Here is a 15,483-nt window from a genome sequence, read left to right on the forward strand (position 1 = left end):
CGCAAGACTGACAGACTTATTCTATAAATAAACGACACATTAGATGAATATATGAGTCTTTTTCTTCATCGTTTCACAAAAATATTTTGTAAGACTAAAATATATATTCGTCTCGTTGAAACGTTGACGTTACAGCTTTCGCAACGTCGCGTGACGATTGAATTGTTCATTATACGTAATAAAATCGAAGCGAAAATTCTCAGAAAGAAATTTGAAGAAACGATACTGGCAATAGAAGCGCTTAAGCGCGAGAAATCGCGTTTCATTGGCCAGCCGACAGAATGCCTTATTGGCACAGAAACGCGCGATATCTTTTTGCCAATCACGTGATGGTTCACGGTAACGAGTTTCGTTTCCAGTTATCGATTATAAGCTGGCCGGTTTTTTTTTAATTCGAGCCTTGCGAGCATCGTTGCTACGCGATCGGTGCCGTAATCGCAGTTCCAGAAGGCTGCGTTTTCGTAGTAACCTATGCTTAGCAGAGTCCAATAACGAGGAACGAGACCGGTACTTGGGACCGGACGGCAGACGCATTGCTTAAAGTACCTGTTGAAATTCTTAATACTGTGGAATTTCACGCCGATTAGGCGACGCCGAAACACTGCCCAAGCTTAGGGAACAATTGCCGACGCCGTTCCGTTCTAACGAGACGGAACGGCCACAAATCTTCGGTTAACAAGACTTCCGATCAGGCAGGCAGGAGCACCTGTAAACATTCCTCGGCAAAACACGCGTTCGACAGGTGTCGACAGGTCTCGCAATAGCACTGTCAATTTTTTATACCAGCAGTGGATTACATGGAGTTGCGTCTAAAATTGGACAATCTTGTCTAAGGATCTGAAAATGAGAAGACGTCTGCACGTTATTTTTTAATGTATTTTTATATCCATACAACACTTATTTTTTCAAAAAAAGTACAAAACAGACACCAAGTGCAGCACGCGATAATTGATTTTAAGGAAAAAGTATAATATAAGATTGTTTTAACACAAAAAGTTGTGATATTAACATATTACTTCGATTATAGATAAGGTATAATATAATGCTGCCAACTGTGAATAGAAAGTTTCATACAAAACATCTGACACGAAATCAGTTATCTTGAATCGCAAATTCATAATTGTAATAGATTTATGAAAGATATATTTTTAAAATGTAATAAATACAAAATTTATTAATGCAAAAAACTTGGCGCTGCTGCTGGATTTCAAAATATAAGATAGTAATGTCAACTTATAAATTATATGATTTGTATAAATTTATATCACAATTAATCCGGCAGCGCCAAGTTTTTTGCATTAAAAAATTTTGCTATCGATTAAGCCTATTACGAGCTTGATCTGTTCAGCCGTTACTGATCTCATACTTAACGGCGCGCTCAACTAGTTGTTTCCACGGCTATAATAGCCACGGAGCAATCTCGCCACCGTGCGCGCTTCGCGTCTGCACTTGGCGCGAGACACTACCGTGTCTCTTGATTTCACGTATGGAACTTGCTCTTATTTATAACATTTGAATCTCTCTATAACATCTGAGTGACTGTCATTGATGTCATGGAGCAGATTTTCGTATTCAACGCGTAATGCCCGAAGATTATCATGCACATTATCTCTCACGTACGATATAAATTTTATCTCACCTCGAGCGCGCACACGTTAATTTCGTTAATGTCCTGTTACGAGGAAGAGCAAGGAAGTGAATTATCGAGAATCCGGTTAAACCGAGTGCCTCCAGAAAGGCATAGAGAACGAAGTTTGGCGGCTGGCGGAAGTAGAAAAATTAAGGCAAAATATGGAGCGGCACGCTTTTTCCCTTCGAAGTGCAAGCAATAACTTTAAAACTATAAAATTGCGGTTCATGCTGTTGCAGTCAATTAATATCTTCATTCTTCATGTTATTTGATGTATTTTCTTTTATTCATATACACATATTAGGGTAAGGTTGCCACTATTGGAACCCCTTTTTGTGAAGGTCTACTAATTTGAAATTATAAGTAATAAAGTGAAACTAAGAATGTGATTTGAAGTGACATTTATTAAGCTTTAAAATCAACAAGTCTCAGCATCTATCAATCAACATTTAAAAAAGGAAATAAAAAATATAAAAAGATTAAAAGTTTCAATGATTGGACCTTTGGCACCTTCTTTGGTCCACTTGGTTTCATTCATTGGACCATCCGTCCAATAAAAGAAATTAAGGCAAAAAAATAAGAAAAACAAAATATCAAAATAATCTAGTATAGATATTTATTAATCAGTCACAGATACCTTAGAGGTACGTTTCTAACCTACATTGTTTATAAAATATTACGCTAAAATTATAAGAGATATTTTAAGAGATCAACTGTTACAAAGAACAACTTCAATCAAAATCAATCAACAACTGATAGTTATTATATTAATTATACGTAATTTAAAAATTCAAACTAACAAATAAATATCATTTTTTTAAACATAAATCTTTTTAAACATAACACAAATAAATCTTTGTCAATTTTAAAACGACAATGAAAGGTAGAATTATGTAACTTTATATTACTTTTTGCAGGCTGGGCAAAAGTATCTTTTTTTACCTTTGCTCACACAAGCACACTTTAGTAATCGTCGCTTAGTGTTGTTTTCGGTACAGAATATATTCTGCTGGCTGCATTTAAACCGATCTCTTTTTTCCGCAAAGCTTCTATGGCAAGCTTCATACTAATTTCGTTCCATGTGTAGTACTTACTACGCTCTTTTCGTACTCGATGTGACTCTATTTCATTTTGAGACGACTGTGCCATTCTAAATAAAGAATAAAAAAACAAAGTCACTTAGTAGCCTTCATTGGACCTGTCCAATCATAGTAACCACTAGGTGGTTCAATCATAGCAATTAGGTATAAATTTTACGATGACGATTTTTTATTTTGAAGTTAGATCTGAACATTTAACTAAACGATGTAATAACACCTCAAATCAATATACTTTCATGAGGGAATATTAAAAATAAGACAAAATCACGATTAGTAGATATACCTGAGTGGTTATTTCAAACGTTTTATTTTTTTTTGGTACTTAAACCCTACTGCCGCGTATCACTCTGCAGTAGCGGCCGCAATGGAACTTAAGCGTGAGGAGGATAGCGGGGGGACGCGTGCACGTGCGTTCTATCTCTTTCTTTTGCCGACAGTCGTTTTAGTTTTCGAAATACCTTAGTGGTTCAATGAAAACAACGGTCCAATGGTGGCAACCTTACCCTATAGTGTTCGTGTCAAAATAAAAAACTATTATACAAAAATACATGTAAAAGTGATTGAGAGTGGTAGTAAAAGCATTTTTCAAATACAGTAATATACCATACAAAACTACCGTAATTTTAAAAAGTATATCATTTCACTTATCTAAATGTGCCTTGGGTAAGATAATTACCGTGACAGCTGTCGACATTAGGAAAGGAGCCTTGTTTAAGGGCCATTACACGCGTATTAGGGCGTAACAGAAGTCGAACCTTCCATTCTGTAGATCTCTCGCTTTCCTTTTTGTGACTCGTAGACTTACGTCGAAGAATTCGGGGCAAGAATTTCGGTATCTTTCGTAATTAATTCGAGATGTTGCTTGACGCGCGCAATCTATAAGGCGTTCGAGCAAACGTGCTTTAATCTGATCAGTAATTAGATGGGAATTGAGAACGTCAACCAACGTTGGAACGTAATAACGTTAACGACGCCCATGGATACGATTACGTTCTTGGAAGCCTAATGACGAGAATACATCACGGGGAAACAATGCCGCTCCAAGATCTACGGATGCAATTGCGCCGGCCCGATATCTCGCCTTAATCCACGTGGAAATCGTTTTTTCATCCAGATAGCCGACCGAAGGAAGGAAGGTCTACTAGATCAGTCTAGCACATTTTTCTTCACCTCGTATCTGGCATCTCGGTGCTCGCATCCGCCGCATCCGAAGCGGACGCTTCGCGCAACGAGCTGCGCGAACACGCGCTCAGGAGGAGAAAAGAAGAAGAGCTCCTCGAGGAGTCGAAGAGGATGCAGAAAGCCGCGTGCGGAATCGCGCGTTCCTTTACAGATTATCCCGCGCGAAGCTCGCACGAGAACGCACAATAGCTTGGATGGAGCGTATCCGTCTCCTCTCACGGGGACTGTCCAGGAAGGTGCGTCCCCCGGGCGGGTCGACGCTTAATAACGATTCCTTTGTTGCGACGGAACTGCCATTACGGACGCGACTACCACTACTAGCGCGAGTGTACTACCACCATCATCGTCTTCAACATCGTCACTACCACCAGCTCAACCACCGTCGTCGCCGCCACCGCCGTCGTCGTCATCACTATCACCATTGCCATCCCGCAGCCACCATCACCAACGGATAATGAGAAGGTGGCCCGAGGGAGCCACCACGAGCGAGCGGAGGCGGGAAGTTGCGGCGCGGTCGCTCTTCCAACAACGCGCCAGAAACACACCAACGCAGGACTAGTTTGGCTGACTGGCTGGCTATCTCGTGTTCACACGAAAGCGTAGGAGAGCCTAAAGTACACAAGACTTGGACAACGTACACCATAAACACGGTGCACCATACAGGCTGTTGTCGTCGCCATCGCCGCCGTTGCAGGCCGCTGAAGAATCGAGAGAGGGTTGAACTCGCGGCGGAAGCGAGCATCTGCCGACGCAGTATTTTATCCGGTGTAAACGGCCGGGCGACCGCTCGACCACGAAACCGCGCCTTGCATCTCCCCCGATATATATCTGATTGGCGAGATTTAACGAGGAGACCCGCGGCCCGGATAAGATTCATGGACGAGATCTGGGCGCGCAAGAGAGATGGGGCTCCGCCGCGCCGTGAATAACGAGCAACGCGAGCAGGGCGTGGCTCTTCCGATCCTTCCGTGAACCCCGAAGACCTTATCGGCGGCCTCTACGCCGGACGGGAAATTTAGACGCTTACGCAGTCTACGCGTGTACACGAATTCCACTTGAATTACAAAATGGTCGATTCCCGAGAGAATATCAAATTGGGAGCAAGTTGGAAAAACATATCAATACAATACAATGAAAAGATTTATGTAAAAGATTAAATAAAATGTTCATATACACAACTAATACTAATATTCTTTGCTACATGTATATATTCTCATCATGTAAAAATATATTAATTAATAAATATTAATCAATTTGACGCAAAAGAAAGAAGAAAAAACTGCAGGAATTTGGTTTTCTTTACTTATCAACTTAATGACGTACCTGCAATGCCTCTTCTAAATCTGTTTTGCTGAAATTTGGAAACAAATCTATTAAAGATTTATCCAAAAACTGTAATTGTTGTCATAATATATTGTGGATAAGTCGGAATTATTATCAGATCTTAGATGAATTGCTAGTAAAAAAAACATATGAACGAGATATTGCATATAAAAATAATTATTATAATAAATAAACGGCCGAAGAGAACAAGTTGCGAGCGACAAATAAAAATAGATTATAGTAAAATATTAAAAATTATATAAAAATAGTAAAAATGAAAGGTAAAATATTAAGTAAATTAAAAAAAGCGCATTAGATAATAAATGGTTAAACAACGCAAAATCCATAATGATAATAAATATAGCGTAAAATTAAGTGAAAGAGTCAAACTATGCATTATTTAGTTTCGTACAGTGCAGCTCAATTTTTTGAAAATCGAAAAGAGAGTGATATTGTTTTCGGCGCGAGCCAGAAACAGCATCTGAATATTTCCAAGCCAACATCGTGACTTGGAGAAGGGTAACAGAGCACGAGAGATGCCGTGAAATTTCATATCGCCGATGAGGTAGTTCCCTATGAAATTGCCTTCAATGGTCCCGTCGAGGCTTGCCTCGTAATTTTCGGACGAGCCGTATAATAAGTCGGGCCGAAACGTATTGCGTTTCACTTGGAGTAATGAGAATCCACATTATTAATCAAACTGTTGAAAGGCGTGTATTAAAGTTATAAAGTTTCCAAATATCATTTCTTGGTAAACGATTGAACGTGACGCATTCGTTTCACCGTTAAATAATTAAGTGATCAGACTTCTTTTTTTGAAAGTAAAATGTATGACGTGTCTTTGAAGTAAGACAACAAAATCTCGAATGCAAAACGTAGATGACGTAATCAATCAATGCGGGTTTACTACTCGAGTTGTAAAATCTTTAGGGAAACGTTACCGGATATACACGGCGAAGAAAATCACGTTGTACACAGGTAAGCACCGCTTATCCGTGAATCTAGAGTACGTACGAAACAAATTTACCATTTCCTTCAGATTTATTGACCTTCGCAAGCCCATTCCACTTTATCTTATAAACCTTATTTAGGATTAATGACGCGGGAACGAGCCGCGGCGAAGATCGATAGTGCCCAGCACTTCGTTACAGCCTCGTATTTCTCCGGCTGACAAACAGTTATTCTTCCCGCGGCGAATCACTTTCGATACCGGTGTATAAAAATGTTGCTCGATCTCTCCCTCGTTTGCAGGGAGGGAGACCGACTCGCGAAATATAATAAGGAACGAAATTGAAGATTCGATCGTTGTTTACGGCCACCGAAATGGATTGTCTATTATTTCCGGAGTACAAGCGCAGGAGAAAAACGCGCGATGCGAGAACGGCGGATGATCATTATCGATCAGGGAGATCGCGAGCCCTTTGACTCGGGAATGCCGTCGCGGGAAACAAAGTCTCCGCAGAAACTTTAATTCATTCCTCGCTTACGATAGACAGAGCCGTGTCTCCCTGCGGGACGCCAAAGGTTTCAGATGGGAGAGATATGGAATATTAAAAGCGACGTTTTGTTCGTCTCGCGCATGCACTCGCTTCGATATATAACGATGCTGCTCGTGCAACGGCTTATAAGATGAAAACTCGAGATTAAGGTCGTCAGGTCGAAGTTACGGGCGATTTATCGTAAGATAAAATTCAAGTGGAAATTCATCGAGTTAATAATAACCGTGATAACTCTTTTCTCATGCGGTAATCAGCGTTTTAAGCAGCGCTCACGGGCAAAATGACTTTGACGTTAAGCCGAAGCCATCGTAGATCGCTACTTGTAACTGACACTCTTCCACGGGCTTCAGTATGCAGTATAATCCCCGTAAGAAATATCATATGCACCTAGTGTCTTTCTTACTTCGCTCAGTCTTGTTTGTTGAGTAACAAGCGTGAGACATGATACTGTTTATGTATATGTATACTCGTGTGCGTTTTGAACAACCCATTACATTGCTAACTTTATACGAAGAGAAGTTTTGCTGAATAATGTCGAATAATAATAAGAAATAATAATATATTTATAAGTTTCTTTAAAATGTATGGAATTCCTGCATAATTCGATTTTTTTCACTTTGATCTCTTGAGAATACGCGGCGCATTCTGTTTTTTTTTAAACTAGTACAACACAGGCGCGCACTATACGCGCGCTATTTTATTTTTCAATATTAATAATGTTTTCGAATAATAATATTCATCTATTATTTAATATATGCACAATTATCACACTCTACCAAATTGTTAATCTCCACCCGAAGACATTTAACACGGCTTTTTTAAGAGTGGATTTGGCATATTGCGAAGAGTTTTCGACGATTGAAAATCCTTTAGATTTAGAAATAAAAAAGTTCTAGCCATTAAAATTTTTTTCTTTTTCCAAGAAGTTCTGTGCTATTTATATTGTTATTTGGCATATTGCGAAGAGGTCTCGACGATTGAAAATCCTTTAGATTTAGAAATGAAAAAGTTCTAGCCATTAAAATTTTTTCTTTTCCGAGGAGTTCTGTGCTCTTTATATTGTTAATTGGCATATTGCCTAGAGTTCTCGATGATTTAAAATTCGTTAAAACAATAAATGAAAAAGTTCTAGCCATTAAAATTTTTTCTTTTCCGAGGAGTTCTGTGCTCTTTATATTGTTAATTGGCATATTGCCTAGAGTTCTCGATTATTTAAAATTCGTTAAAACAATAAATGAAAAAGTTCTAGCCATTAAAATTTATATTATACGCTATGTGCGCGCTATTTTATTTTATTTTTCACGATGAAATAAATACACAAATAAAAACACAAATTTATCAATATAATCGCACTGACAGCCACTATGACATTCTGACATTCGCAACAGTTCAAGTCACACGAAGTTCGAGTCAAACAAAAGAACCAATCAGCATCGCGGAAAGGAGGCCTCAATATTCGATAAAAAAGAACTTCACGAAGTTAATACACCTTTTTTTGAATAGGATTGCTTGAGAGTATACGGTGTCTACTGCCTATCCTTTCAGTCTGCCCCTGTCGTGTATATATATGGCACTCTTTTTCAATTTACGAGTGCTAATGTATTTAAGAGAACGTTTCTCCATGTATCTAATTAAAGAAAGACGTCTTTATCTTTAATGTATACCTTATCATTTCGTCAAGTGGCCAAGTTCCCGGGGGACAGTCCCCTCTCAGGAACTTAAACGTCTCTCATCCTCAACGAATACCAGACCATCTTAATGAGTCCACAGTTTCCCTCTGTGTAGTCCCCGACGCTGCTTGCCTCGCGCTTTCATCATTCGAAGAGCGAAGAATCCACTTCGCATCGCGCGGTACCTGCATCGTCATCACCGTTAGTCGCGATAATGAGGACATCGTGTGCCGTTAACAAGACACCGTCACATCTCACTGTTCTCCACCCTCGTGCCCTTGCTCGCGACGCAGGAATGTCATAACGCGGCTTACGAACGTGCTTAGCTGGCGCCACATTCTTGCAGAGCACGGCGCGTCAGAATCGTGCACGTCGTTTTGCAACAGCGAGGCGTCTTCCTCGTAGTCGACAGTTACAACGATCCTAAGAAAACGTACCAGAAAAGCGACGGCAAACCGTAGCAGATAGCACGAACTGGTTCTTCAAGTTGTGACCGCGATTTCTCGATCGCAATTCGCTTGGCTGGCCTCGTTAAGCTGCCGCTGCAAATGCCGGGAACTCGCATCAAAGGGAAGGAAGCGTCCCGTGAACGATTCAAATTTATAATTTTGTAATTACATCGTCCTCGGAGGATCTCTGACGCGCCTGTTCCCCATTCCATTCGCGCCGAATTAAATGTCTCGCCCTCTTTGTGTATCAATCGAACATCTTCATAAATATGTATCCATCCATCGACATCGTGCGCTTATAGCGAGGCGAAAGTACTCGGCGCTCGATCACAAAGGCAAACGAATGGCAGCTGTAATATCAAACAGCCACGTAACTGGCGGCACCGTATTAACATATTAATACGTATATCCGCGTATACAACGCATCAGTATGTATGTAAGCCGATGTTCGTCGGGGCTTCGTCGTCCGGCTTAAACGGAGGGTGATCCCGGCCGTACCGTGGGCGGACGATCGAGGGAAGACACGGGCGCCTCGAGAAGAGGTAGGGAGGAGAGAGAAGAGAGAGTATCACACACACACATATATATATATATATATATATATATATATATAATACTCTGGTGAGCCCCGGGACACATTAAGAGGATCATATCGTTCGCGTCCAAGATACGTAAGACGTTTCGGTTTGATCCGAAACACGATGGGCCCATGACGTGTCCGTGAGACCGGGCACGCCGAATGCGAGCCACGGGGATACGGAAGGGGGAGGAGAGTGAAAGGGTACGGGTGAGGGATACGGGGTGTCTCGTACGTCTGTCCAGACGGCAGCCGTCGCTTTTAATGCGATAAAGGCGAGTTCGAGTATACCTTGGGGTATATTACCCCGTTGAACCCTGTCTGAGCGGGTAGCCCTCGTTTCTTCTGGCCGCTCGAGATCGCTTTCATTTTAGTCGTGAAATCGGTTCGGGAACAATATAGGTTCCGCTTGAGGAGAATAACGATGTGCTACGTTTTCATAAATTTATTCCAGCTGCAATCTGCGATTCACTTTACGTATTACGTGACGCGTCTTTACATATTTATTTCTCGTGTATTTATATGTATCTATCACTTTACATATTTATTATCTTACATACATTTAGATATATCTATTTTAAATTCGAATTTCTTATACATATTAAACCTCCCCTGTCACGTTGCGTGTTGCGACGTTCGATGACAAACTATTGTCATAATTTGTAATAATCCGGCGCTTTCTTCTGGCGCGGAAAGGAGCAGGAGCAGGAGCAGGAGCAGGAGTGGTAGTTGTAGTGGTTGTTGTAGTGGTGGTTGTCGGTGCAGGAGTAGTGGTCGTAGTAGTAGTGGTTGTAGATGTAGTCGATGTTGTCGATGTTGATGTAGTAAAGAAGCAGCATTTAAAGCTACATGTAGTACAGTCCGGGTCGCAGCAACATTCTTTCGGGCAAAAGTGTTGTAGTAGCGGACAGTTTTCGAGAAACGAGAAGATTCCTGGCGTGGAATTCTGTCAGGAAAAGTAAGAAATGTGAAGAAAAATCGCGAGGCGATCAGTAAAATTGCATCGTGCTGTCGCTCATTCTGTACAATATTTTGGTCTTTCACGATTATTTATGAAAGTAGAGCGCTGATTGAAAGATTAGTTTCTAAAATACTCACAGCTTCTTTGACGACGTAAGTCGCGGTAATAACGAGGAGATACAGCAATACAGAGCGCATTTTTGGATTTGGTTACAACTCGATTCAACTTCTGTTATTTCGAGGCAGCGACAGCATTTTTATATACCGAGCTCATGAATATCTATTTTTGCTGACCTAGTTCTTATCATTGATGTCTCATAAGTTCTTCTAGTGCCATTTGTGTTGCACAATTACTCTTTGTGACAATTAAATACTAATGATTCTATTAAACTGTCTGCACTCTTTCAAGTGCACATAGTTGCTGACAAAATCGCACATTCGTAAAGGTGTCAGAGTCAAGAGCACGCACACGTGTACAAGGTGTAACTCGAGACAAGAGAATACCTGCCCTTCACCTATAAAATTACAAACAAAAGACATCTTTTGTTTCAAATTTTAATTGTTGTCTATATCGGAATAGATGTGTTAGTAACTCTAGCATGAATGTTTCAATTCATTTCGAAAATTATATCTCTCATTTCTGTCCAGAAAAAAGGGCATTAAAAATATTGCAGATTTAATTGCGATATTACATTACGGTAGCCTATATATTAAATTAATATGAATCTTACGTTATCAAAAATATTTAAATGGTTAAGAACGTCAGATTGCGACACGAGAAACGGAAGCGTCTCGAGGAGATAAATCAACGCATCCTACAATTTCCGTTCGCATAAATGCCTCGTCGCACGCACGCATGCACTAATCATGGTGATTATATAATGACAGTGATTACATCTTTGCGTAACACAGTGGACTTAGATGTCAAAGTTATAACGAATCACGATTTAATTATGGTATATTTTAAGTGCAATCCGAGAAGGCGCAGCTTCCTGATAACTTGACTGCCGGGCGTACAAATTACCGACGTCCCTCTTTCCCTACGGATCAAACGGAAGAAAGAGATCTTTCTTGGTCATCCATCATCGTTAGCATTTCATTCAGTGACAGTCGGTCGACCGACGGCTGCCGTTGACTACGAAAGCTGTGTAAACTTGCCGAACAAACAAACGTTTTATGGTCGTTCAATAGCGCTGTCGTCTCCGTAAATGTCGTGACGCATACATTTCCCGACGCGTAAGATAAAGCGCACATATTTTACGAAGCAACGCCCGCATTTTTCATTCTCTAACGAAAAATCGATATTGACGATCTTCATCAGAATAGCCTCCTCCTCCCCAGCATAATCCGATACACTTTTACAGGGAAAAGGTACCAGCGGTTCTGATTATAACGTCTACATGCATTCACGTTATTGATGGGGTTGCAGCACTGCTGATGCCGAGAATACGATAATAATGGTGTCTAATGGCAACGATTTGTTTAATTAAATTTCCGAGGCTCGCGCCCGGAGCTTCAAAACATGAGGGAATTTCCTCGGAGCCTAAACTGAAAATTTGAAACTTTTCTTTTGATTTTTCCTTCCTCCACGCGGGAAATTGAACGGGTGGCCGGCAATTTCAGTTCCATCACTTCACGCAACGGCTCTCTTATCAAAGTAGGAGCGCTCGGGGAGCATTCGGGGATAGATAGAAAATGCTCGGCCAATATTTACTACGACGCTTTGACTGCCGTTCGCCGTGCAGGCGGCATCTCGCGAATCGATTCGTCTCGATCGGGTCTCCTCGGGTATCCTGCGAGGAGAATCTTACCGGAAGCGATGTACAATCGTCGCGACGCCGATGGGTCGTGCGACGGGCGAGAGGGTGAGAGAGACGACGGCACGGGCGGAGAGACGCTCGCGACGACATGGAAGGTGAATTTGGACGAGGGAGATCACGGAGTGCGGGAGTGAAAAATGAAGGTACGAAACGGGGAATCACACAGAGGGGGAGGAGGGGCTGGGCTTGACGCATTGCGGCGGGGAAATATGGGTCGTCCCGATTATGTCGGGTAGAGGAGCACCGCGCCGGAATCTGACAGCAGCGGAGTGACGCCACAAAACCTCATACATCTCGTGTATAACTAATGCCCGCATATATCACCCCTTCGTCTCCTGTGTGTGAGGGTAGTCTCCTTTTTTTATCTCGCGGTGCGACGAGAAGTGACGCGATGTATGCCGCGCGCACGCTTTAGAGGCGCGCGCTTCTCTGCTCGGCATGAAACCGTCTGGTTCATCGGGATGCGAGGCGGAAAACGCGCGCGAGGCACGTTTCCTCGGTCGATGACTTCGGTGACTGATAATGTGGATGATAATGACGTGCGCGCGAGATTAGCCGCCTTGACCCGCTCCGCTCTTTCACGCGCGAGTGATCGCCCATTTCTGAACCCTGAACGACTGTGAGAGATAACGAATCACAGTAGACCCAACATGGGCAGAGACCCGAGCGGATGTTAGCGTGCGGTTTCACGCTCGGCTCGGCGTGTCCGCGTGGTAGGTGGTCCGAACAACGAATGAGAATTAAAGAACGTTAAAGGGGGCATCGCGCTCGTTAGCACGGTCAACCTGCTTCAACCTGCCGCAACCTGCAGCAGCGGCTAATTGGTATTCGACCGGGGTGAGGGATGCCGGTCTTTGACGGGAATGTCTCGAGTAGCAGCGTTCCAAAGGCATCGCATCCGGGCTGTGTTTACTCTGCTGCGGCCGAAGTCAACCGGCCCGAAACGGGCCTGAACAGCATGGACGAGTTGGCGTGATGTTGAAGTGGCCTGGAATCCTCCGCGACCTGAATCCCCGTCTCGAGAGTCCCCTAATCGACCACCGCGATCGGCACGATTGTTCTGTCGCACCCTCGAGAGCCCTTCGCGTTCGTTAATTGACGCGCGACGTCTCGCAGCGTGGACGTTCTCCGCGTTTTGAATACGAATCTTCCGATGTTTTGTGCTGATTTTTTGCTTCTCTCTTCTCTCTTTCTTTCTTTCTTTCTTTCTCTCGGTCTGTATCTTCCTTTCTCGAGCGCGACGACGTATGCATTTTTTGCCGGTGCACGGAGCTCTGCGTTTTCTCGAGTGGATTCCCCGCGCACCCTTCTCAACCTGCCATGTTCCTCTTGGTATATGCGCGAGCATTCACCCCGGTACGAATGCAGGTGTGCGCTGGGCCGAATAAGCTCAGAAGAGACGCGAGGATGATGGTAACTCATGTGCGTCTCCAAGCTTCGTCGCTGCAGTCGTCGTCGTCGTCGTCGTCGTCGTCACGAGGCTGTTGCAGCAACCACTTCCGTCCGTCCATTTCTCGTTTCTATGAACGTTTCGTCACGCTTGTCACATGCTTACCGCACGAAAGAGACCGCGGTCGAGTAAAAATATTGTGATGGTCGTCGTCATTGTGTCCACCGTCCAATGCCGCGTTCGCCGCTGCCCATCGGCAGCGCGAGCGAATGCAGAGAAGCGTATGCGGTTTCCGCCGAAAAAAAAAAGAAAAAAAGGAAAATGCATGAGATATTACGTTGACGATGTTACGTTAAGGACGCTCGCGTCGTCAAACAAGAAACCATTACGTATTACGTAAAGGTCTCAAGAAAGCTGAGCTGCGCGAGATAGTGATATTTCGCTGTTTGCGTCGAGTCTCGACTTCGCGACAAATGCGTTATGAAAAATTTCAGTTATCGCTATAGACGTTATAGACCGATCCACATAAGCGTTAACTCGGAATACCCCGGTCGCGCCGTATTTAAATGCGAGCTGTTCCGTCTGCAGCTCAGATCCTGCGGATCGATAACCCGCCAAATGCGAGATCCCTCCTAAGAGAGCAGAATTCCTCCTCCCTCTTACTGATTAATTAAAAATCAATAGCTGTGAAAGAAAACAAGATAGTCAGCGGGCAATTTAGAGAGAAAGAGAGAGGGGGGGGATAAAGAAAGGAAGAAAGAAAGGGACTGTTGCACTGCGACATCACTATGTGCATAATCCATTTAGTTTATCTCGAATTGACGGGAAGGCAGACTGGGGGGGAGAGAGAGAGGGAGATGACGCGTGCGTGCTGAATATAATTTGGTGGGCGTTACTGTTCGTTCAGACGTACAGATATTCGAGACCATGGCCGTGATCGGCGGGGTGTCCCCGGGCCGCGGCTCCGGAACGTTTCTCATCCGTTCGGACACCGGGCTCACCGGGGAGACTCCATTATCCTCAGCCCATAAACATTAAGCGGCGTCTCTCGCCGACGAATATCTGTTAAGAATACCACGTCGTGTGTGCCACCGTATCGCAGCGAAAGATATGAGAAAGAGGGTGGCTGGGGGAGGAAGTGGGAGATCGAGAGAGACCGAGAGTTTCGTGTCGAAGCATCCTACCAAGCTAATGGTTGGGACATTCAGGTTGGATATCAAGCGAGACCTTGCCGTCGCTGCGAGCTGATGTCAGCGGGAAGAGAGAGGCAAAGAGAGAGAAAGAGAGATATGAATCTGTCGGCGTTTGTGTAATCAAAACAGGCGCAGTCCGCTTTAGTATCGCGCGAATAACACGGCATCATGAGCGCACGAGGTGACCGGCGCACAGATCGGTTTCGCAAAATGATGTCGTGAATTGCGACCCTGCCGCATTATCGAAATTGGAAACTTCATTTGCAGACGATAAAACGAATACTAATTCGAAATCGCCTTGAAAATAAGAATCGTCGGAGACAACGAGTCGCCTTGAATAATAGAAACGAACGACTGTGTTAAAAGAAAAAAACAACCGATTAACTGCATAATTAATCAGTCGTAACTATTAGCATAGGTTACAACATTGTGAGCGACGTGTATTCGATAAGAGAGCAGAAGAAAGAGAAATAAATTGTTTATAAAAAGTTTTCATTGAGCAATTGCTTAAGTTTCTTTAAAATATAATGCAGGAGCGTAGTTCACATGCATGCATAGATACGCGCGGACGACTTCAGCGGATGTAAAAGAGCTCGAAACCACATAATGACATGGTAAATTTAATGGCGTGTTGTCCGCATTGTGAAATCATCACTTAAGTGAAAATTACTGAAAGTTAAAACCGCTTCC

General features: G+C 43.0%; 2 protein-coding genes across 9 annotated transcripts in view; both read right to left on the minus strand.

Moving 5' to 3' along the window:
* Nucleotides 1–15,483, minus strand: part of LOC105283503 (teneurin-m) — a 603,501-nt gene that overhangs the window by 477,936 nt on the left and 110,082 nt on the right. Inside the window, exon 2 of one of the 8 annotated variants that reach the window (XM_026972352.1) lies at nucleotides 5,236–5,263. The exons of the other annotated variants lie outside the window; for them this stretch is intronic. The gene's annotated coding sequence lies outside the window, so the exon portion shown is untranslated. The remainder of the gene's footprint in view (nucleotides 1–5,235; nucleotides 5,264–15,483) is intronic. 8 annotated transcript variants of the gene reach the window in all.
* LOC105283504 (salivary glue protein Sgs-3) lies at nucleotides 9,446–15,406 on the minus strand. Its single transcript, XM_011346323.2, has 2 exons — nucleotides 10,529–15,406; nucleotides 9,446–10,376 (listed from the first exon to the last, which is right to left on the minus strand). The coding sequence occupies exons 1-2, from the start codon at nucleotides 10,586–10,588 to the stop codon at nucleotides 10,032–10,034; spliced, it is 405 nt and encodes a 134-aa protein (XP_011344625.1). The 5' UTR covers nucleotides 10,589–15,406; the 3' UTR covers nucleotides 9,446–10,031.

This window comes from Ooceraea biroi, chromosome 1, assembly GCF_003672135.1.
Source record: "Ooceraea biroi isolate clonal line C1 chromosome 1, Obir_v5.4, whole genome shotgun sequence".
Taxonomy (NCBI): domain Eukaryota; kingdom Metazoa; phylum Arthropoda; class Insecta; order Hymenoptera; family Formicidae; genus Ooceraea; species Ooceraea biroi.

Excerpts from the sequence above, each read along its gene's own strand:
- LOC105283504 (XM_011346323.2), bottom strand. The coding sequence starts at position 10,588 with ATGCGCTCTGTATTGCTGTATCTCCTCGTTATTACCGCGACTTACGTC. Across the intron at positions 10,377-10,528 it reads CTTACGTCGTCAAAGAAGCT|AATTCCACGCCAGGAATCTT; the intron begins GTGAGTATTTTA and ends TTTTCCTGACAG.